The sequence below is a fragment of the Plectrocnemia conspersa genome, unplaced genomic scaffold, assembly GCF_051122295.1.
Source record: "Plectrocnemia conspersa isolate PC_06_02 unplaced genomic scaffold, ASM5112229v1 ptg000013l, whole genome shotgun sequence".
Lineage (NCBI taxonomy): Eukaryota > Metazoa > Arthropoda > Insecta > Trichoptera > Polycentropodidae > Plectrocnemia > Plectrocnemia conspersa.
The window spans coordinates 13630117-13656752 of record NW_028277177.1 but is presented as its reverse complement, the minus strand read 5'-3'; the positions used below and the strand labels follow the sequence as shown (position 1 = coordinate 13656752).

General features: G+C 29.8%; 1 protein-coding gene across 3 annotated transcripts in view; it reads right to left on the bottom strand.

Annotated features, from left to right (window-relative positions):
• Window positions 1–26636, bottom strand: part of LOC148227338 (estradiol 17-beta-dehydrogenase 11-like) — a 243294-nt gene that overhangs the window by 10878 nt on the left and 205780 nt on the right. The window contains exon 2 of one of the 3 annotated variants that reach the window (XM_088202449.1): window positions 21297–21341. In XM_088202449.1, coding sequence (XP_088058575.1) covers window positions 21297–21341 — 45 coding nt within the window. Of the gene's footprint in view, window positions 1–3725; window positions 3859–21296; window positions 21407–26636 lie in introns of those variants that run through there. The other 2 variants (XM_088202447.1, XM_088202450.1) reach the window with 2 other exon arrangements.

Genomic DNA, 26636 nt, shown 5'->3' with positions numbered 1-26636 from the left:
TTATTCGAATTAGTTTATATTTTATACGTAGCATTTTCACAAAATTTTATAATCTAATTTAACATTATATTTTGTCAATCTATATTGCATTTGATTCTCGCAGAATAATCGAATTTTAAAATATTTTACAAATAGTAAAAAAGAGGTATCCAATAGTCAGACAAACACACGTTATTAACGCCTAAGGCTCACACATGTTATGTTTTCTGTAGAAATATTAATAATATAAATATAAACACAAGATATTCAAATTAGATGTGAAAAGTTAAAAACATATTAACATTTTTTCTGAATACGACAACCGGTTTATAAAAAAAATGTTACGCCATTCCATATATAAATGTTTATGATATTATAAAAAATAAAATAAAATATATTTTATTATTTTGAACATATTGTATAATATTGTATAAGTGAATTAAGTTTTTTTAAATATTTTTTTTATTTACTTACTTATAATTGATTTACAGTTTTAACAAATTTTGAATATACATACATATACAAGTTTTCAAATATAAATCACAAACTTTTTCAGGACTATAAACATGTTATGATTATTGTTTGAAATATTCATTTTCATACAGAAAAATAGTCCGGTTTATTGAAGTCTTACAGTGTTTTAATGCAGTTTGTGGGGATAGGGACATGTACTACTTGTTCCGTTGCGTGCACCATTGCCGTTACCGATACTAGGGCGCTACGACTCCAACCCTTATGGGCGGGCACCCAGCTTGTGACGGCCGGATGAGCGGAAACCATCTCCCGTAGTACTACCTATTTTATTAGTATTTCTCTCGAACGCACGACAAGATGTGCTCTCGTTGGCTGGCCTGCATTGCGTAACATCCTTGTTACCACACCACCCTCCTGATCTTCGAGGGATGTATATGTTACCTCAGTCGCAGCCTTGGCCTTCGGTTTCCCTAAGCGCCGAGCCCTTTGGCCCTGCTTGTGTTACTCTGCTATGCTTTGTTCGTCATTAGTAGTGCCTCGCGCACTAGCTCAGACGGCCAGCCCAAAAGTTTACTTTCCCTCGAGGGTTTGGGTTTCAACCTCAAGAGGGGTTCCTCGCTTTCCTACACTTTTAAAACATTTTTTTTGAAAACGAAGGTGAAAGACATTCTTCCGTAGGCGAGAGGGCCCTCGTCGACCGACCTAATCAGCTGATCCTACGTCCTCTCACGAACTACTACTTAGGCGGACAGCTGACTCTTCGAGCTGAGAACAATATTTATACGTCAACGCCACCGGATGATTATACTTCTTCCGACCCGGCACTCAAAGGAAGCTGCTTCTCGATGATTTTGAACTATTTGCGGATAGTACAAAATCAGTTTGCGATTGAATTTTTAATATAATATAATACACATATATCCTGCGAATTTCCGCTTGCGACTTACGACTTTGAGAGTCACTTATAAAGTACATATTATTAACAGCACAAATAAGTAAATAGAAAAATGCAATACAGTAAACTATATTATAACCAAGGTTCATCTGGATTTGATTCAGTCTGTAAAATGTATAATTATTTCTTAAATTGACCTCGGCTTCCGTTGAGGATAAGGAAATGCAAGCATAAAATTGTATTATTAAATATAATTAAATGCAATTGGATATACTATTTTATATCTTGTAAATTAAAATAACGAAATTTTCTATATATATGCATTAAAATATTCATTAACAATAAAAAAATATGTATATACTATCAACCGCAATATTTTTTTTAAGGGTTTCCTTGATAATTAATGTTAACGTAAACAATACGTTTTTCACATACTTAATTTACTCGATTTATATAAATAATTATTCGCTAATAGAATTTTATTTGAAAATTTTAAATGCTAAAAATTAAAATTAATCATTTATGAAAAAATGTTTTTTTTTTATATTTTTATGATTAATTACGATTAGTTATTTCTTGCTCTAAATTATGGTTATATTTATAACAAAATGGAAGAAATAACTAATCCAAATCAATATTTTATATACTAATATTTTTAGTTTTTTCTCAAATTATTAACTTTGCTGATTTTTTAAAAATATTTAAAAAAGATTTCTTAGTTTTAGTTTTTACAAAATAAGTATATATTATTTAGCTATAATCAATAATATTATGACTTTTTTATGTTGAATGTAACGATGTACATATAATATGTAAATTATTATTTTTGTCTTTAGTATTATTTCTATAAAAAAATTTATATGTTTTTTCACAAATATACAATAAATATATAATATTAAATTAATTAGAAATAAATAAATAAAAAAAAAAGCCTGACGATATCTGTTTTTTTATATATTGTTTATATGTATAGGTTCTATATAGAATTTAACTAATTCATTAGAAAAATATGTTTTCTTTTTCTACAAAAAATAATAAAGTGATCTCTTTTATCTTTAAATACTTTGACCCTCATGATCTCGAGTTATGATTATGAGCTCAGAGGTCAATTATCATTTTATTTATATGTAGGTGCATCTCTTTTTTATTTTGAGAAAAAGTCCTTATCTAAATAAAACTATATTATAAAAAAAATCTCTGTGTGGTTTTTTAAAAATACATTTCCAAAATGTATGCAGTATTTATAGAATACACAAATAAATACCTCATTGTCTGCTTTAGTTTTAAATAACTCAGCACTCAACAGATTTGAGTATTCTATAATATTCTATAAAATAAATTTTATATATTATATATGAATTCACAATAATAAATAAATATATATTTTAATCAATCGTCGCGAATATTAAAGTAATAATCTGTAATAGTCACAGTAATAGATAGCAATCATCTTTCATTTAAGATGATTGTTTTATACGAGAGGATAGAAGAGCCAGAATAAAAAAATCTTTACGTTTGGTTGAGTGGATTTTATATATAAAGAAATATAATCTTTTATTTTATTACGTGATAATCTTTGTTAATCGAAATTTAATACAGGTGTGATTTTATCAATAATTTTAAATACATTATCATTGAGGTCTAAGGTTATTTAAAAAAAATATAAGTGTATTTGATAAGAGATTATCGCTGTTTTTCATGTGCAAACAATATTTTTTACGTAATACGTACATTGATAGCAAATTTCCGCTGTAGTTTTGCATCGTATGTACTTTGGTACACGCATATATTTAAATAAGAATGTAACTATGCAACTATAACGTTTATGCATATTTGTTTCTTATTGGTAATGTATTTTATTTATAGATAATGTTTTTAAGTAGTAATTTAAGTAATGATAATACAGTGTTAACGGTATTATGAAAATAGTAGATATTTGTATATTTCAATTAAATAAAATAATACATACGATTTATTAAATGATATCTTTCGAACCTTCAGTGTAACATATTAATCCAATTAAATATTTAAAAAAATTCATCTCAATCTTCCCAACAAAAATTACTAGTTGATTATAACGGTCATATTTTAAACACAATTTTGCTTGATATCAAAATATTTACTATTTGTTGCTATTTAATATAATTTTAATTATACTATTCGTTGGCAACAGCAAGACATAGCAGATATCAAAATAGACATTTTATTGAATGACATCAAAGCATTTTTGGTATGTACTTAATTGCCTCGTGACAATAAATTGGGAGATAGTAATTAACTTTGTGTGAACTTTATACAATAATTATGGTATACACAGTCAATTGTATAGCACTGTAGGTTCAGTTTTAGGTAATATAACAATAAAGGTAATAAGTACCCTGTTTCATTGGAGGTCTGCCCATTCCTATTGTAGTTATCCATGTTTGATGACGAAGCACTCTCTAGCGCTGCTCTTCTGATACTAAAACGAGAACAGCGACGGTTGGCGTCGTTTGCGATAATAATGGACGCATGTGTTTCATATGTACACAATATCTTTAATGTAATAATATTCCATAAATAGACTAGAACAGAGGTGGTGAACTTTTTTCAACAAGTGTCAAAAAATATATTACTTTTTCTTTAAAAAAATAAGTAAGTTAGAACAAAAGAAAATAATTGTTTTTTATATATTATATATATAAGACAATATTCAAAAAGCTTCAGTAAATGTGGGGTTTTAGTTCAAATATACAATACAGAATATAAACCACATTCACCGGCCAGTCGAAAATCGATCTTTGTTGTCTTGTTTAACACTACCATCAAGTTTATTTGACACAGTGTAAATTCGACATAATATAAGTAGTGCTATACGCATTGCTGATTTCACTGCTATGTATTGTGAGTCATACATTATTAAGTTGGCGTTTCCTAGTGCTGTTTTCGTCTATGAAAATATCGAGTCGATTTTAAAAAGTGCTTTCATACGTATTTCATAAGACATTATCTCTCCAGCATCAAAAAAGTCGAGAAGTTGCTTCACATTCTTGTGTCAATTCTCTTTACTTAGACGAAACTATATATAATTACAACTGTCTCCATACCTGATTCCCTGAAAAAAGCATAGACGGATAGGTGATCAACAAGTTGGGAGCTAAAAATAGTACTAAGAAAATATTTGTCGTAACACCCATAAATGTTGGATCGATAAAATGGCTAAGATTTTTATACGTAAACATACAATATGCGATAAATATGTTAAGTGGTATAATGTATTTTCACATCATACTTATTGCACGTAAGATTTATAACAGTATGTTTTTAAGACATGGATTTAATACAATAATATTCCTATTTATATTTTCATTGCTATATATTTAACTTTTTATATTATACATAGAAATTAAAATGTACAAATATTTACCATATAATTAATGCTATATAAAAATAAAAAAAAATATTTTGATTGCTATTGAAAATACCTCTGAGTATATTTTATAAACGGAAACAGCGAAACAATAAACGCATCGAAGCAAATCCAAAACTGTTTAAACATTGTCATGTATATCCTGTTTTTTATTTCCTCTCATTCCAATGTTAAAAACTGTCATCAAAAATGTCAAAAGGCAAAGATCATCAATTATAAGGAATATATAAACAGTTATGCTTCACGATTATAATCTACAACTGGAATATTTTATTGTTGTATTTTAATTCCTTGAACCTGGCTCCTGAACTTTATTTTGTTTGCTTTCTGAGAGTTTATTTTTAGTAAATACATCTGCGTATAACACACACCATATGTTTGACTTGATGTATAAATACGGAGATATCTAAGTTATACGTATTTAAACCACTGCTACAATTTGTATGTCCGTGATTATTTTGAGAAGGTTTTAATTAAAAAAAATTTTTTTTGCACATTGACTTTTTAATTAGCGACAATATTGAGAAGGTCGACAAGTTGAGTAGATACATTATAACATAATGTATTAGGAATTGTGCTTTATTTATGACTGTTTACTATTATAGAGATGTGAGGTTTACTTAGCATATGAGTCAGAATGGTAGTATTATTAAAACTGGTATTATTGAGTGAAGTAGAGTTAGCAAAATTTACACCTTAAGAAATCGATATCTCAAACACATCTACATTTCTTTGACACACATTAAAATTCGGGATTCGTTGAATTATTTTTGAAGCTATTAACCTTTTCAGATAAATAAACAAAATTAAAAAGAAAGACGCGTACTTCGGGCATTTGATTCTTTAAATAAATGCGGACATACAGACTGAATGAAAAAGTGGCAAATATTACTACATATCTAAATAGAGACATAATCATAGAGTTAAAGATTTTCTTATTTTAAAAACCAACCAAAAACATGGGTTTTAACTTATGACTATAAAATAAAGTTCTTCTCCTATATTTTTAAGGTTCGATAAGAAGTTTGCCACGTGAACAACCTTATATTTTTTTTTGAAAATAAAGGGAAGAAAACCACATATTAACCAGTTTTTGAGTTTAAAAAAAACTATAATGTAACCAAGCAGGGACGTCATTTACGATTTTATTAAAATTGATAGTATTCCATTAAATGAAATTTTTTGGTCCAATTCCAGGGAGTCCCAGATTAGAATCCACGTCAAAAGCAATAAAATCGCGCTATCACTATCGCGGTGGAAACACTCGGTTATCTAGAGTTCATATTAAGTGAGAATCGAACGAAGCACATCTAAGCAGGATTTTGGTCAATAGGAGAGCGCAAAAAACAATTATCCCTTCTTAGAAGTCAAAAATCCACGCCAAAAGCAATAAAATCATGTCGGCGCCGTTGCAGTGGGAACACTCTGTAACGAGCGTTCCCACTGCAACGGCGCCGACACGATTTTATTGCTTTTGACGTGAATTTTTGACTTCTGAGAAGTGATAATTGTTTTTGCGCTCCCCTATTAACCAAAATTCGATTTAAATATACTTTGACCAATACTTTCAAATTAGAAATTCGTAATATTGGTAAGGATAGCCATCCTATTTTTCAAACATAGTGTAACATCGAAATGCAGACAAACTAAGTAGCAATATGCGATATGCGACGTCTGTTTGTACTTATTTTTCCACTTATATTGACTTAAGTTGGCTTAGTTTGTATTTTAGAGTTGACCTAATGAAAGTTCTAAAACTAATTATAGTTTTATATGAGTTTGGTTAATTCTTGTAGATTAGGTTTGGGTTTGAACAGCAAAAGGACGTTTCGCAAGTGTCAAATTAAGTTTTATGGACAATTTAGAACAGCATATAATTCAGTTAAATTATATTTTCATAAATTTGCTAGTCAGTGGTAGTTTTTTTAATATTTAGAGTTCATTAAGATTTATAGTATTTCATTAAATGACATGCATTTTTTGAGCCAAATTTAAGGAGGTGAGACAAATGTTTATACCTGCCCCCCCCCCCCTCCCTGCAACTTCCCTGCAACCTAGGTTACCAAACATATGCGTGATAAGGTGATGATAAGTTAAAAGCAGTAACTGAGGCAGCTATTTGTCAAATTACTAGAGACTAATTAAGTTGGTATCTACCAATCGTTGTGGAGTTATTTACATTTGCGATATGTGGGTGCCACACGATGTGTCGTCTATAATTTGCTGATGATCACGCAGTATACACTGAATATGCTCAATAGTTTTAAAACATCCATCTCATATCCAGAGAGTAATTGTTCTACGCAGCTTCCGGAACCGCTCATTTTTAAATGAAACGCGCTATGTTCAATTTGTCTTATCGCTCTGTATGAATGTTGTATGAAATATATTTAATTATATAGAGCAGGGTTTCCCAAACTTTTTCAGCGACGGAACACTTGGCAAATCCGAAAACTTTGGCGGAACACTTAGCTTATTTTTTAGGTTGGGTAATTCATAATAGTATAAATAAAAATAAAAAATGTTAAAAAAGAAATATCATTTATTTAATAAACATAAAAATTCAAATAAATAAAACTCCTAATGACTGATGATTTTGGGTTCTTAAATTACTTTTTTTTTATATCAGGCATAATATTGATCAGTTGTATTCTCAGTTTTTGGATTATTTTCTTCTTCGATGATAGATGTATCAGTAGAAATATTTGGCCTTTCTTTCGTCAAATTTCCTGTTTTCAACCAAAGATCCATGGGTAGTTTTTGAATAATATGTAAATTCTGTAATATTTTTTTTTGTCAAAATGGAAAAAAATCTGTATTGTAAGCAACCAGACTAAATTAATGTACAAGAAAATCGATTCATTTTTATGCAAATTTTATTTAAGTCATTTATATTTCCAAAAATATACAACCAATCCTGTTTTAACGCAATAGATTACAATAGTGGCAAGCTTTTTTATCAGATTTATGAACATATTTTATGTATTAGCAAGATTAACAATTTTTTTAATATACTCCAAATTTTTGTGAAATATCTATTTAGGCTCCGCGGAACACCTATTTTGGACCCGCGGAACACCAGTGTTCCGCGGAACATAGTTTGGGAAACCATGGTATAGAGCATGGTTTCCCAAACTATGTTCCGCGGAACACTGGTGTTCCGCGAATTCAAAATAGGTGTTCCGCGGAGCCTAAATAGATATTTCACAAAAATTTGGAGGAAATTAAAAAAATTGTTAGTCGTGCTAATACATAAAAATTGTTCATAAATCTGATAAAAAAAGCTTAAAAATATGTATTAAATATTCAACATTGATGTGTATAAATTCTGGAGGGAAAAGTTTCATAAGTCGGTGTTGTTTCTTTTGATAAAAAATTGTTGTTGTAGAATCTTTTGATAAAAAAATACAATTTTGGATTTTATCAGTTGAATCTAATAATTTTGATTGTTTTCCTGTCTTGGATGAATGTTTAAATGAATTGAATTTTTAAGTTGATAAAGAAGTTTCACAAGTATTTTTAGAACACCTATATAACTTGAAAACAATTCTTTCGGAATATTTTCTGTGAGCTAGTAAGGACGATTCCTGGGTTAGCAATCCATTTTCTGTGACAGTTAAACCAGTGGGCTTAAGCGCAAGGGATTATGAGAATTTAATTGATTTAGTTAATGACTCTGATTTAAAACAAACATATAAAAAAAATATACTAATATGAATTACGCAACCTAAAAAATAAGCAAAGTGTTCCGCCAAAATTTTCGGATTTGCCAAGTGTTCCGTCGCTGAATAAGTTTGGGAAACCCTGATATAGAGTATTCAATATATGTTAAAAACATGGGATAATGTATTTTTCACTATCAAAATATATGTTGCTATCATGACTGGTGATAAGAATTAAATTTAAATATTTTATAACATCAATTCACAATAGCACCCATTCCAAATAATGGGTATTAGCACAAAATAATCAGTAATATTGGCAGCATATCAATCATCTTTTGATTATATTTTTGTGAGATTAATACTATATATAATCTAGAATAAACGTGCTCATAGTAACATAATCGATTTAAGCAAACCAGTTTTAATAAAGCGCAAAAATTATGTAATAATTGAAACCATGTTGACCGTTGAATAATAATGAACTTGCTTCAGTGCCGGTTGTTAGATATTGCACTTGACACTATACCAATCACTCCAACGTGCATTATCAGTTCAATCGGTATTAAGATACTAAAAAATAAATGTATATAAAAAAAAATTGATTTATTAAATTTATTGCATAGTAAGTTAGCGTCCGTTGAAAAGTCTTTCAAGGTTTTTTTATTCAAAATTACTATGCGATATATAAGAATTATCGTTATGAAATTCTGCATGTCTATAATGAGTGGTATGCTATTTTAGAATAATATAAAACACATAGTGATTTTGCACCAACTATGATTTATTGTGTGAAATTATATTATTTTAATGTTTGACATGCTTATCATATTAGTATTATCGTGAATTTAAGTGTCGCTTATCTACGTCTGTATAGTTGAATAAACACGCTCGTTTGAAGCTGATAGTAGTAACGAATCGCCAAGTTAAAACCAAATTAAAATAACTGCATTAGGAAAAATTTACTTGAAAAATACTTTAAGATGAACATAATTAGCCCCCGAGGCAAAAAACGTAATTTTTGTCGAAAATTAGTTATAATACCTGATAATTTTCGTGGATATAAATTTTGTAGTTCTACGGTAAAATACAGATTTTAATTGCAAAGATTCGACCATTCGTTTGCTTCGTGGGAAGTGTCCTTTCACAAATACTCATTCTAACAAATTATTTTTCCTAGAACGTCTTCATATTTTATTTTAGGTACTTACTATTATATACATCTTAATTAACTCAAATGACTGTTGTAATGATACAACGGAGCAATATATTTTTAATGATATTTTACGTATTGATGTTACGACACATTCAACGCATATTTGTAACCTTAGTAGTATCTTATAAAAACTCTAAAATGGTATAGGTCATGCTATATACTATTTTTTTATTCTAATAATCGATGTTTTTTTAATATTCTATTTTTAATACATAAAACAACATATTCAACATCCTTTAAAAAAATTGTGGTACATATTATAGATGACTAAATATTTTTAGTTTCTTTCTTAAAACATTTAATAGTAGGATCGATACTGTACGTGTAATTATGTTGAATTATTTATAGCAACTGCATTGATGTAATTACGAATCATTAAAAATTCACGTTTAGAACTGATAGTACTGACACACATAATTTCATGTTTAGAGCCATTGGCCTATTTGTAGAATTTAGATGATATTTATTATTGATATTGTTTATATACGTACATACATGTCAAAGACCAGTATTTGATTTATTTTCTAGTCAATTGATAAATAATTTTCTTTTAATGATTCGAATCTATTCACATGAAAATATACTGTGATGAGTATTTCATTTATTGTAGATTATTGTATAATATTATTATAATGAAGGTAGCAATTACATTAAATGGAACATATCATGGAAAAGAGGATCGTATGACGTATTGAGTGCAAGACATTGAAACTGTGTATTATGTTAGTTAATTAGTACAGAAAGATCAGTAGCATAAAGAGACGAGTTTGTGATGAAGGTTTCGATGCAAAGTTGTGTGCAGCATCAAACAAGTTATTTTCGCACATTGTAATTGTTTTGGTTTCACTTTCATTTTTTTTTAAAAGCCATGTTTTATTATGTAATAATTTTTAGACAGATAAAAATGTCATAGAACGTCGATTATTTACAATAATCCGTCTTTTAACATTTAAATAGCTACTGTGAATATTCGAACACGATAATAGGATATAAAATTAAACATATATGTATATCTTACAAGTGTCTTATAGTAGTTAACTTTAAGAACAACAATATTAATTGATAAACCTTGCTTACACGCGTTTGAGTGTTTGTAACTGACCGATTACTTTTGAGCTACTTTGCACAATTTTTATAGGTGGACTATGTTGTTGAATGTGTACAGAACCCAAGAAGGTAGCATCGATATAAATGGTTCTTTAGTACTATTTATGAGGTCTCTTTTTTATTTACTATTTTTTATACTACGCATTATATTTAAATACGTATTGCGTATATTATAATTACTTTTTAAATCTATAATATAATACATAGTGTTATAATTGTAGGTTCTGTATATTATTATATATAATATATATCCCGGGATTCATAAGTATTGGAAATTGTGTGTGATCCCAGGATTAAATATCATATACTTTACTACCATTCTGATGAATATACATATATGTATATTATGAAAATCTCACATATCCAACATACCCAGTAATGTCTAAAAATGCATCTTAGAAAAATGTCATTGAACACAACAGTGCACAAAGTGTAGTCCCACTATTTTTTAGCGGTTCTCTAGAACATAAAGTGCATGTAGATGAACTGTTGAAAAACATTAGATAAATGTATAATAATGTCATTGATATAACATTGTCACTAAAAACAGTTACCGATTATTGTGAGTTTTTTGCAAGGGCTGGACTATTTTCGTGCGAGTGCTCCACGTAAATAATCCAGTCCACCCCCTTCTTTCGCCTTTTGGGTTTGCATACGAAAATGATTTGCGATTTGTATAAATTTGCTAAAACGAGGTTGAACAGTACTTCAACAACGTATATAAAATAATCTTAAGGTCATACGACGTACACGTGAACATCAGCTCGGAACTGCTGAAGACACATACACCGCTTCTACCCTAACCAATTGGTCGAGGGGCGACAGAGTTAGCGGCAGGTCTATCGACTTATAATTCACATAGGACCCTTTTGGCTTGCGAATATCGTACACCACTAACGCCATCTATTATTACCTGGAGAGAAATAAACGGAGACCACATTTGAGGCCAGAAAATGAAATACTATGAATCTAAACGAAATCAAAATATTAGGAAACAACCACAGACTGGTTAATTTTGCCCCCCTTGAAAAAAGCTAATGTGACGTGACAGCTAAAAAACTCACCTCTTTTCCGGGGCAATTTTCTTTTTAATAACGAATAAAATTATATAATTTACAAATACATTCATATGTAAAATTACAAATCGATTTCATATATCCTGATATTATTAATATGAATATAAAGTATATTATATACATAATATACATTTATACTAACATAAAAAGTTTAAAAAATGTATAGGTATTACAAAATAAGATAAACCAGGTGTATTTAAATTAAATAAACTAAAACTAAATATATTTAAATTAAATTTACACTAAATCTCTTTCTTTTTTCACTGGTCAATACTAAAATTGTTTTGAAATTAGCCTAATTAATTTTGTACAAAATAAATCAGATTATTTTATTTGTTTTATTTATTTTAGCGAAAATATTCTTGAATTAATTAAAATTTGTAAAGCTAATAACGGTTCAGAACCGCGTTTAATATATTTAAAAATATTATTAAATTTTCAAACCATTATATTTTTGAATAACTTCTAAGCATTCTTAATAGATGTCTCTAAATATTTAATTCAACACTTTTACTAACAAAATAATTTTATTTTATTTTAAATAAAATGGAATTTGAACTTTTTTACCGTTTCGCATACTTTTTCAGTAAATGTCCGTAAATAAAGTCTTGCTGCACGTTCTAAATTAGCCACCTCGATATTTTAGTATAAATATAATATCTAAAAAAGTTGACAACAACCCTTTTGTCGGGATCATATCATGATAGTTGTGTCAAGTTGACATCTAATAAATGGTTTAAAAGTACTTGCAAAAAGGATTTTGATAAATTATACGTTTATATAAAAATTAATGTGGTGCATAATGCCTGTACCACGGTGTCAGCATATATTTAATATGTTTTCCTGCTATTTAGCTTGTAATTTCCGGTCAGCTGATATGTCGGTTAATGTGCATCCATTCAATGTGTTTTTTCCATCTATACTTCCTAGAAATCTATCCCGTTTTTGGGCCAGGTAAGCCAAACGAACACTTGCGCGCCTGGGATGATTTTTCAACCGAACGACGTCGTCTCCTGTTGAACATCACCTCCAGGATACGTGCTCGAGACCACAAGCACCTAAGATTTCAAGAATAATATCAATCGACGCGACTGAAGACCCACTATGGAAGTGACTATGACATCTATGCTCCATTACTGATGTTCGAATCATCATACGCAGATATTCAAACTAGATATTTATTTGATAATATTTTTTTTTATACAATGGCAATTCTGTTTCCGCCTCGAATCATCGCATTGTCCTAATGTTCGTGTACCGATAGGACCTTGAACTCCCCCAATTCTCAAAGGGTACATAAGCTCAAACACGGCCGTACTGAACTCACTTCCAGCGGGCATACGTTTCAGTCATAAACTGACACTCACAATTTTATTTTTCGAAGACAACTTGGAGATTACGTGACGCAGTACTACCGGTACGCGACAATTGGGCGACGGACAAATGGGCGATTTCGGTCAATTGGGCGACGGTCAATTGGGCGATGGTTATTTGGGCGACGGTCATATGGGCGACAGAAATTAAAAAAAACTTGCACGCTTTGCTTTATTGTGAATATTAATAAAATATACATTAAAACGAAAATGTATATTAAATGAAAAACAATTTTATTTTTAAATTATTAACTCATATTATAATTATATGCAATACCACGTAAATATTCTATGATATTTTTTCTATTGTACCTCAAAACTTTTATAAAAATTCTTTGGTCTATTCTTTTCATAAAGATATCCATTCCAAAAATATTTTTCCTTGTCTTTTTGACTTAATATGCCTGAATTATCCATTTATGAAGAATATAAACTGTGGTAACTCAAATTAGTCACTCTCAACAATGATCTATAAAAAACAATTATCTATAAATAACACATAAAATATAACCCACATGTGAATATAAAGACACATACTTATTTTCTTGCTGTACTGAATTTTTTACCAAAAACACAATGACACTGTGACAAAGTGTTTTAAAACCACGACAAAAATAATTTTCAAAGACGCAACGAAACTTTTTGCGAATGTTTTCAGTCAAAATTAAAAAGTATACTGAGCCCTAGTTATGGGTTTTATATTTATATATAACTACCTTATTTAATTTTAAATAGATAACTGTAAAATATGCAATTTTTGTGAATTCCCAAAGCTTATTCTCACACTAATTTCCATGGCTCAAAACATAAAAAAATTCGCGTTAAGGGCAAAATCCACGATAAACATTTATCAGCGCTAGTTCTAGGTTATTATATTTATATATAACCACCCTATTCAGTTTAAAATAGATAACGGTAAAATATGCGATTTTTGGAAATTCCAAAAGATTGTTCTCACAGTAATTTATGTCTCAAAACATAAAAAAATCGCGTAAAGGGCAAAATCCACGATAAACACTTATCAGCGCTAGTTCTGTGTTATTATATTTATATATAACTATCCTATCTAATTTAAAATAGATAACTGTAAAATATGCGATTTTTGGAAATTCCAAAAGTTTGTTCTCACAGTAGTTTCCAAGGCTCAAAACATAAAAAAAATTCGCGTAAGGGCCCACTAAGAACATTTATCAGGTAGGTATTTATAATAAAATTACCGACTTAAGCCGTGTGCTTTAAGTGTTTTATGATATCGGGTAACTCTCTTAAATTCTTGAATAAAAAAAATCAAACTGTTTAAGTGATATTTTATGATTAAATAAGCACAGATGATAAGTAAATATATACATACTATATCTTATGTAGGTATATTATATTTTGTTTAGACCGAATAATGTTTTCATCTTTTAATTCTATTCTAAAAAATATTACTTATATTTTCGTATGTACGTATATGTATGTATATATTTTAATATGTATTAAATTATGTTAATTATTTAATTAATTATAAGATCATGATTTGCAACACATTTATTTGTAATGCATTATTATTGTATCGCCCAAAAGACCGTCGCCCAAAAGACCATCGCCCATTTGTCCGTCGCCCATTTTGAATCGCCCATTTGACCGTCGCCCAATCGCCGTCGCCCAATTGACCGTGTCCCCAGTACTACATAAATATATACAATTTTATGGCGAATTTAATCTACAAAAATAAATGCTTTCACCGCAAAGTATTTTCTTCCCTTATTTAAAACTTTAAAAAGTTATTATTAAATTTATTGTATCAGTTATGATATATGTATATTTAAATATTAAAATATGAGACTGGACACTTTATTTTATTATTCGTTTCCAAGTTTGCATAGAAATAAAGCGTTTTCCATATTTTACGCGTCTATTCGCCGGGAAACTGGTCTCCCTTCTTCATCAAATGATGCATGAATAAGATTTATTACCCGGCTCAGTCGGAGGTCGAAACTTCTTACTCATGAATCAACAGCAAAGAAATTTGTTATCAAAATCACAACGGAACAAATTTAACTTTCAATATTTTTCTTATCGAGGGGTTAACCTTAGCTATAGTGTAATTTTCTTTTATTAATGTTTTTCACTTCCAATGGCTCATGTAAATCCTCGACGTTTATCCAACAAGGTATGCCTTCCGGCGATATCATATATCAAATTCGTCTGATCGCATTTTGATGCTTCAAATACTCACAAGCTCTCGTTTTCAAAGCGAGTGTTCTCACAGAAAAGCGGTATCACGACCTTTACCAATCTTGACCTTACGCTAAGTGCCAATATTTTTGAAAATCATAAAATTTTCTTGAATATTTATCAAGTGTTCCCAAACTTTTTTGTGGTTTGCCTTAAAGTTTATATATACTAGTTTTTATACTATTTTTTCAATAATTTATATGTATTATAAGTCTTAATATATTATAAATCTTTAAATGACAATGGTTTGTCTAGCTGACATTTAAATCGACATAGCATTAAAAATTGCACAATAGCTATGCAAATGTTCGAAAGCTATCGATTACCATCAACAGCCATCATTACTATGAAAACTATTTATGCTATTTTTTCGTAAGCTTGTAAACTTGTCTAAGAATAAAACACTAATGGTCTGGCAGCAAATATGCATCTTTTGAATTATTATTTGTAATTAGCAGGCCGTCGCTCAAAGTAGGACATTGAAACTAATTTTAACAAAAAGGATGTTCATTTGGAGATGGAATTAGACACTAATGCGATTGGTTTTAAGTTGCCGTTGCCTCCTATTTGTCCAAGCTATACCAAAGAACCATTATTAAATATGTGACATTCGGACACTTCACCAATCAATGGCTAGTACTCGGCGGATTGCGATTCAGCGAGCACGGCAAAGCCTTTTGGTAGATAATCACTAATCATTCATCGAATCATCGACGACTACAGGGAAGACTCTCGAACTGATGCCTACTTTTTTTCGTACATATTTTAAATAAGCTATATGTTTTGTACAATATTTTTTATCAGCACTTTTGCCGTTTAACTAGCTGCAAAGTAACCTAAAATAACCTGAAGGGTCGCAATCTCGTCCCTTATTCTTGCTCGTTGCAGGTAGAACGAACTTGAACGAGCCATCCACTTTCTCAAAGAGTTTGTCAAACACAAGGTTATTTTAGGCGATAGATATGTGGAGCTGGAAAAATACATATGTGGGATGGTACTAATTTTTTAGTTGTGCAACATAACTATTTTTTTGTATTTATTTCTTAAATATTTTATTATATAATTATTGTCTGCATAATGATTATGCAGGACAAATTTTTGGGCACCTTATAGTCTGAATCTTTTAAATCGGATATTGAATGAACCGCGTATGCTGAATTCAGAAATGAACTCAGATCCTGAAGTACAATAGTTTGATCAATGCTTTGTTGGCTTTCAGCCGCTATCGCTACGTTTCTATTTAGTACATCACAGGTGCAACTATGTAATGGAAAACTTTTATATTTCTGCATCGTACAAAGTCGGTAAGGACAAGCTGGAAACTTTAACATTTAACACGACACAGCGAATACTTTCTGCTACAACACTATATTCCGTACCAAAGTTTCTCTCGTATATAATATATTATTATTATCTAATTGGATATTATGTATAAAATCCATGTCTGTTTAGATACATGTAGAAAGCGACGATATAGAAAATAACAATCCATTCCCGGCGGCGAATCCCTGTCAATCTGAAGGCAATATTGTTCCTGACAATAACCAAGCCTATAATCCTTTGAAAGCGAAAGTTTAAAAAAAGGGTCGAATAAAAGAACGGATATATAAATCCCTTCAAAGTTCTACAGGAACGAGCCCTCTCAGCGGGCATGAACTGTGACCTCGAACCGGGATTCTCAATCTGACAGCTTTTCGGTCGGAATTACCCTGGATCATTTTTTTTATTGTATTCTAATGTTATTAATATATAAATATGGTATGCCCTATGCCTAGGGGTATGTGTTGAAATGAATTTTGAATCGTATATTTCAGGTTAAGGGATTTAATCCGTTATTTGCTCAAAAAATATTTATTGTTATGATAATATTAAAAATACATTTAAAAACAGTAACGTTTTAGAATCATTGTTATTTCAGCTGTAAAAGCTCGCTGAAACGTCCGTTCGCGTTTTGCGCGCTTCAATTGCCTCATTTATCTGATGTAATACCCAAGGCTAGAATTTCATACATATGTGCGCTGAATTTTTTAAAATGCGATCTACAAAAATCTTAAATAAAAAAATATACGTTGTTATGATTAAGTCGATTTTTATCTAAAGATATCTAAATATCGAAGAATTAAATAAATCCCATATAATCAATGTTATACTTTATAGTTTAATGGCATAGTAATCATTAAAAAAAAAAACTTAAAAAGTTGGATTTTTAAACGGTAAATATTATAGAAATAAACATTTTTGGTTTTTAAATTAAAACATATGTGAGATACCTAATCCAAATTAACCTTTTTATTAATAACAGTTATGAACATTAGACATATTTAATATAATTCGCGGATCTTAAAATGCATATTAAAGCGATTTTTAAAATAAGTTCATCAGTAACTATGAATGACCAAGCAATTTTCTCTATATCAGGAGCGTTATTGTTTCCTCATTTAACTTTATGTCATATGCTTTATTTCAGGCAAATATAATGGTAGCTAGGAGCTCCTAGTTATTTTGTTATGAAACAGAGAAATGATCGCACTCTTTTTTATGATAGGGATGGCTGGGGAAGTGAAAACAAAAGCAGATATTGCATATACCAAATGGTTTCTATTATTTTTTTCTCCATTCAGACAATTTTTTTCCTAAATAGTCTAAGGAATATGTTTCAATATACATTGGTGGTAAATATTAGCAACAAGTAAGTCTCAATAAGCATATTTAAATAAACAACGTAATTGAAAAAAATGCGCGAAATGTATGTTTTTTTTAAAAAAAACTTATACATTGAAAAATAATCGATGTTATTTTTTATATTGGCTTTATTTGTGAAAGGAAATTTTGTATTGTAGCGTTTTTTTTTTTTTGTAAAACATAAATTTTAAAAAAGGTTAAAAGTTTTTGTATAGTGTCACTTTTGTTTTCAAGGTGCGATATGTATAACATAATATATTTAAAATGCAAATCAATGATTTTTTAAATATGTTAGGGCAAACTGTCTAGGACTAAAAGGGTTATGCAGTGTTGACGTATTTTTATACTATAATACATATATACATAAACATTTATAACTTAATCTTATTAATATTACTTTTAACATAAGCAGAAATAAATAAGTATACAAGAGATAAATATTTCTAAAATAAATATTATTACAATATTCTAGAATTAATATTAAATGTGCAATAATTAAAATAAATTAATATAAATATTAAAAATATCACAATAGTCAATCATATAAATATGTTTTTTTTTTAATATTCCTACGCGCTCCTTTCTCATTCTTTCGTATAATCGTAACTGACAAAAAATAATAAGCAATATATTTTATTGGAATAAATGGCCCCTGGTATAAAAATTTAGGAGGCATCTAGAAGCAATTGATCAAAAACGATATTTTTTCAAAGACGATGTTGTCCTAGATTTATTATTCGAAAAGAAGAAAGATTTGACGTTCGTTTTTTCTAAAAAAAATTTTTTGTAACTAAGTGTGGTAATTAGCATATTTAGTATATCAAAACAATGGTTGTCGGGGTATTCGAATACTTTGGTTTTGCTAAGCAATTAACATGGTGAATCATGCGAGCGGTACTCGGAATATTTTTTCGGGCAATTAATTAAAATAATAATAGTGTCAATACCGGTAATACCGGTATTGAATATTCTGTTATTATTGCAATCCCTAGTGAGAATGTTATAATTTTTGATCGACTCATCTCAATTTTTTTGAGATGAGTCGATCAATATATTTTCATTTCGTACACATAATCAAACTGAGTGACAATTTTTCATAAAGATCTGTTTTTTTAAATATTTTTTTTTATGTTATTTTAATTAGAGGGCTTATTAAATTAATCTAAATCTTGTTTATTATCGTAAAGTTAGTCTTTTTACCTATATATATATGTATATTAATATATACATATACATTTAATGTAGCATAAACGGACAATTTTAACTATACATTTACTCGATCTGAATAAAACATTACGTATTTATTTGTAAACAAATATATTATTCGCACCACTTTTACTGATGACATCAATGATTCAAGTCGGAATTCTACTGTCGTAAAAAAAACTATAAAATTCACACTTAACAAATTCCGAAGACACAGATAAAACTAAAGATCATCAATATTGCATGCGGACGTTTATTGTCGGAAGTGTTAAAACAAAGTATATTGCAAATTTAAATTTAGCTTCAATCTTGAAACATAAGAGCAGCAGCTGCTATAAGTTGAATTAAATTACATTTATCTGAAACCGACTTCCACTAACGGTTTGTTCGTCCTTTTGTATTATTAATGTGTTTTATTATAATCCCTTGAACAGAAACCCATTCAAGCTTAATCCTGCTCATTCAGTGTTAATATTGTTTATATTATTTATTCTATTATACCGCCGGTCTAAAACAATAAATCGAACCCTAAAGAATTAATAAAACATGCGCCGTATGATATTTATGAGATGCTGTGCATCGCACGTGAGAACGTAGTTCAATCTACAAAGTGAAGACAAACATACGACATATTTCAGCCAGAGGTCGCGATGTGACGAGAATAAATGCGAGATTTTATTGATACAGCCAAGGAAAACTGACCGAGGGTGGTTTCGATTCTCTTGTCCAGGAGGCGGTGTGATTACGATACGATTCCAAACATCGAAGTCACCAATAAACTGTCGGCATTCGTGCGTCGAATAGCGGAAATAACGAAATTATATATAGATTAGGGGGGCGGTACACCTTTGGACCTCTGCCTTTGACCGGAGCTCGTGGATGTGGATTTTGAAAAGAATGAACTCGTCCTGCTCGTCTAGGGGTATTTAGTATGCGCGGTGGTTGTCGACGGACAACGGGGATAAGGGGTTCATACGTAAGAGCCCACTGGGCCGAAATGATTCGATGATATCTTATGTGTTCAATTCAGGTCCTGGGTGCGTTTCTCCCTTTGACGTGTCGTCGATTGGACCCGAAACGAGGGGACCCTTGCCGTAGTATGTATATTCACGATGAAATTTTATTTTTGCGCATATTTATTTATCTTTGCGTACCAAGTATCTTTTAGTATATATCATTGACATTAGATCAGCGATGGCGAACCATTTTTGAATAAAATTTAAAAATGTAATTGCAAGTCTAATACACGTGATTAATAAAAATTTGTAATGTCCATAATAAATTGGTATATCACAAAATAACTATATACTATGCACTCAAAATTAAACTGTCGACAAGAAAACAACTTCCGAAGCGCAATCGAGTACGACTTTAAAAAGCTCGCCGGTGTTATTCATTAAACACAAACGCTTAGTGTAATTTTTCTACGCGCACTTGTATTACAATAATGCATCAATTAACAAAAATAAATATTATGACACAAAATAATGTTAAACGAATTTTAATACAGACATCTGATTCAATTAAACAGCGAATTATGTACCTATTGTTGATTTGTCAATGAAGAAATACGGGATATATCTAAATCTCAGATCATTTCTAAAAATCAGGTGAATACATAAACTATTATTGTTTTTGTCAACTATGGAATTCCATGCCACAAAACTATGCAGAAAAATAGATCAAGTAATTCCACAAACTTAAAAGAAGTCCGTAGGCGGGTATAATTTTACTAAAGCTACAGTTTTATATATATATACATTTATGATATCCATTTAATAAAATAAGACTGTTTTACTATAATATAATGTACGGCATTTTTCAATGACGCCTCTTAATTTTAATTGATTGTCCAGCTTCAAAGTAACATTAATTAATTATAAATTATATTAGACATAATAATTTATTATTAATAATATAGATATCACTGATTCCCAGATTTTTAAACTAGTTCCTAATATTTACTTGTAGGTGTTCAGTATGTTTGATTAACTTACCCAGTTGGTGCAGATGTATCCCGTTGTAATGTATTGGGCTTACGACTGTCAGGTTGCAGTGGAAGATTAAAAGAAATGAAGATCAGTCCAGTCATCAATCAGTATCACGATGATTCAGTCCGAGTTTAGACCTTCCAAAAATTTCAAAACATTATTAAATTGTTCATCAAATCAAACAAAATAACAACCAAAATGTTAATCTCGTAATTCCATTTTTGAATATTTTTTTTAAATATTCACTTTCTGTTATAAAATAATTTTAAAAGTGACTGTTTCGTGTGGTTTTTGTTTTTGTTGCCTTGAAAGTAAAACAATCAAGGATAAATTTAAAGAAATAAAATAAAGTATGTAACTTGACTTTGTATTAGTTTATAAAAATCGTTGAACATGTTTCAGTGCTAAAGTAGATTCCTGCTATAGATAGTAAATATTTACAATATATGGATATACGACATTAAGATTAATGTTAGGATTTAATTCATATAAATGAACAAAATCCTAACACTGTGGTACAAAAATGTTTCGTCCTCGTCTCCCGCTCGTAACTGATTAAAGTGTAACTATTGATAATTTTCAATTAATAAACAAAATATAAAATAATTATATAGGCGGACGGGTGTCTTATTCGTTAAACTGAGGAATTCAAAATGTAGATATTACTCAACTCTGGCTGTTAAGAAATACACAATTCATATTAACGCGAATATTGTTTTACTTATATATTATGTAATCTAAATACTAGTATTTATCTTTAAGTTATAGCAATTTAATTTCACCAGAAATACATATTTATTTAATGTTAAGAAAATGTGTTTAAAATACTGAATACACTCAACATTATTATTAGAAAACGTCCAAAACCTACGAATTATTTTACGTACAAAAATACTTTTAGTGCTTTTAATAACAAAGAAATAAACGTTCAAATCAATAGTTGATTTCCTAAAGGTCATAATATGTAGGTAAGAGGTCATAATATGTAAGTTTTATGTATGTTACGGACATGTTGTGTAAATTTCGATAATACATACATTAATTAGTCAAGATATTCACTGTTAAATCACTTCAGTTACAGTACACATAATGTCTACCTAAGTAGTTATTGTATGCTATCATGTTTGTCAAAGTAATCAAAATGTTCACCACATTTATACAGGAGATGCAATATAAAAAAACGCCCTAGACGAGATATAAAATATGAAAAAAATCATAATTATATTTTTCATTACATGTATTAAAATTAAAAAATCATTTTAAACATTATTTTGTCATTTATATTTTGGAAAAATCTAAAAAGAAAAAATATATAATTTTGCAAAATTATTTATATTGAATATAACATTTTTAATATAAAATTATATATTTGTTTGGTATTTTAAACCATTTATGTATGTAAGTTAAATCTTGTTGCCAATTTATATAATCCTCTTTTTAATTAGATTCGTTGCAGAGTTCATAATGCGTTCACTGTTCTGACCAACGCTCGCTCGTACCTAACCTGTCTAACGCTATTTTTTATTTATTGGCTCTACAACCTTTATTGGACGGACATGTGAATTATTTGTCGCATTATGGACAATGTATATAAAAATATTAATGAGTGAAAGGGTAAATTGTCATATCACTCGCTTTTAGGTTGGTTGTCAAACACGCTCGTCTGTCAAATCTTGTTCGTCGACGATATAACTAGCTCATTTCGCAGTTTCACACACCCACTAATTAAAACATACATTATCTAGGGAAAATATACATGAAATGTAGCACTGTAAGCTTTAACTAAAACCCATTGTATATAATTTATCTAGTAATTGTATATTTTATCAAAATTTAACACTTTAATTGTAATACATACATTACATAAAATATCGGTACACTAACCTTTGAAACGAATCTCGTAAATGTCCACATTGTGCGGTTTAGTTTTTAAAGAAGCTGTCACTTCTATTCTTAATTTTCTACTCTGTAAATCGTATCGCTTTGTTTGAACGGTGTATATAATAATACACATAAACAAAGGAAATATATTTAATTATAATAATAAAAATAAAAATTTAGTTTGATCGATTGATTTCCGAGCCACTGGTAATGAATTCTGTTGTTTCGACCAATGAAAAATAAGCATTCAAATATAAAACAAGATGGCCGACAGTTTTAAATAATTTTGCTACGCGACAATAATTTTCATTATTTTATCATGTGCGTTGTTCGATTTAGCTATATATATTCGGATTGTATTATAAATAAACTAGGTGTGTTATAACTATGAAAATTAAATATATACATAATGTGTGTGAGGATTAGAAGAATACATTGACTAAACTGTGTGAACAATCAAAAACAATCTTCGTGTTGAAATCTTCAAATTTTGAGTTTGTCAACGGGCTCCGAGGCGAAAAGTGAGTTTTTCCTTTTACAATACATAAACATTATCATTGCTTCCGATTTCATGCACATGTACGTTAGATTTACCTGAATATAATTACTTGAATTGCATATAAGCATGTAATATATACTTAGTACGTATGAAGATTGAGGTTAAGTCGATCAAACCATATAAATGCTAAAAAACGTATTTTATATCTATTTACTTTAAAAAAAATATAATTAAAAATATTTTTTAATATAAATAGACAAAGGTCTCAAAATTATTATTATTTTTAAAGCATATATTGTGCTTACTGTCCACTTTTGGTCTAAAGCAACAGACTAGGTGGACGATATTTTTAGTTTTTTTTTTTATATATAGATAGCGAGTGTGTGAATACCAGACCCTCAACTTTTTGGTTTTATATATTATTTTTGCTTCGTTTTGATTTAAAAAAATCTATTTTTAAATTTAATGATTAAAATTAGACATTGTGTAGCTGTGCGATTGGAAGAGATTACATGTGCGCGTCCGAGAGATATGCGGTTAATCCTAGTGCATTTTTGACTGTTACCGCGTTACTGCGTAAATTTGCGCACTATATAGACGAATATTTATGAATTTCAATGATAGTCAAAATGATTATATTATATTGCGAAACATATTGAACCGTGTCAAACTTTTCTTTTGGCCACAAAAACCTATCACAGAACAAGTTCATTAAAAATAGAATATTATTTATATCAAAGCCTCATTCTAAGTTTTTTCAAGAAACTCTCAGTAAAGCTTTACTTGTCTAAAATTCAAGGCTCTCCCATTGTTAAGTACCGACAATTAGGAATTCATAACCACGAGCCACAATTTGACAACGCTCCCCGGCCGCTTAATCGACGATGAATACATTAACCGTGCGTCGGTCAAGAGTAAATCCAATATGGCGACCACTTGTGTCCATTCGTTTGTGACAATCGGGCGTGCGTGCGCGGGCCGGAGGCGCCCCGTTTCAAAGGGCTCCCTTTTCGACCCAATAATTACAATATAAAAACAGCGCCAAAGCCCGCCAGCCGTTTAATGTAATTTCCCCGGAGGCCAGGGCCGGTGTCACCTGTCACCTAACGACCCCCGGGGACCCCCGGGCTGGGACCCCTCCAAATGACCCCTGTCTTGCAGCGCACCGCAACGGACCGCGCTCGTTTTATCAATACTCCGGGACGCCCTTCCAGTCTCTCTCCCTCTCTCTAATCCGACCAGATCATTATGACCTCTGTGTTATTATTTGCGGATTAACCTACATTTTATTAAACAGACGTTAATGAATGTCGTTTTATTAATATTGTAACATTTCAAAATATTTTTTTATTTATTTTCACCCACGGAATGGTTGCTTAATATCACTGTCAAATAAGTTAAATAGATTTATTGCTATTTTTTGTATTAATAATATAAAGGTCAATGTTTTTTATACAAGCGAGTCGATAAATGAAATAAAGCCGTTTCAGGTTACAATAGATTAATTGTTTTGCATTAACATTCTCATACCACTAGATTTAACCTACATAAACGAGATACGATTTGTGCTTGGATACGTAAGATTTATTTCAAATATACGTTATAAGAGTTGATGACAATTTAGTTATTTATAATGATTGGGCTGTTCATTTTCATTGGCTCAGGTTATAAAATGCAAATAGCCCAGTTTCTAAGGAATAGTAATTTATTGTCCTTCTATTGCTGATGACCGCGCTTATATTTTTCAAATCCGAAGGAAGGAGATCTATTAATCGTTTTTGTTTTAGACAATCGGATGTAGTGGAGCGTGCAACAGTTGTAATCATAATAATAATGTTTTTACGTGAATTTTATACCTCTGGCGTCTATTGTGGTAATATAATACTAGGGCCGGAATAGCGTAGTTTATAGGAAGCTGGACTAATAATTAAGAATTATGGGTATAATTTATCGAAAAAAGCCCCAGCTGCAGTGACATCTATTATATTACACCAAATAGTTTTTAATAATTAATATAGATGTCACCGATTCTCAGACTTTCAGTCTGGTGGTTAATACTTACTCGTAGGTATTCATTATATCTGATTGACTTACTCAGTTGGTACAGATTTACCCCATTGTAACGCATTGAGCTTACGCCTGTTAGGTTGCAACGGAAGATTTAATAAAAAAAATCAGCTACTTTGTAGGAATTATTTCTCTATAGTAAATACGATTGATATAATTTTCAAGAATATCCAGATTTATAATATCTTATAAAATATCTTCCAAAAAGATTTTATCAGGTTCAAGTACTTTACCAGTTTTCAATTGCTTTATCGCATTTTAAACTTCAGATTTCACAATTTATGGAACGGGGTCTTCTTGTGAAAACTCGAATTGTGCAGGTCTTTCTTTTTCATTAAAAAGTTCTACTACATATTCATAATTCACAATTGATGCTTTCCTGATTGATGCTATAGTAATTTCTTAAAAAAACTTTAGAAATAAACCAAGATAAGGTTATTTTTTGAAGATAATTTTATGTTCTTTTTCAAAATAAATTATATAAAAAAAAATGTTAATTATACTTAGTAATACTGCTAATTTATTTTAATAAATAAATTCGTAGTAAACCCCAAACAAATCCTTAAAATTGTTTTTGTTAAAATTCTAGTATGTATCGGTTTTTTGAAATACTGGATTTATTGTATATATAAATCTCACTTATGGCGTTTTTATATCTATAAATAAATCAAAGCGTGATTTATTTTTATATTATAGCTGTTATGGCATTGTGAGGCCATGTTCGCGTTTTAAATTCACTATATGTTCCAACACCGAAAATTTAGTTTTTATCTGTGTTGACTTGAATTTGTTAGTAATCTGTTCTTGAAGGGTGAGATTCATCAGAATCTGATGGAAATAAGTGCAATAATTTAATAGATGGTTCATTGTATTAAATTCTTTTCTTCTCTACGTATTCA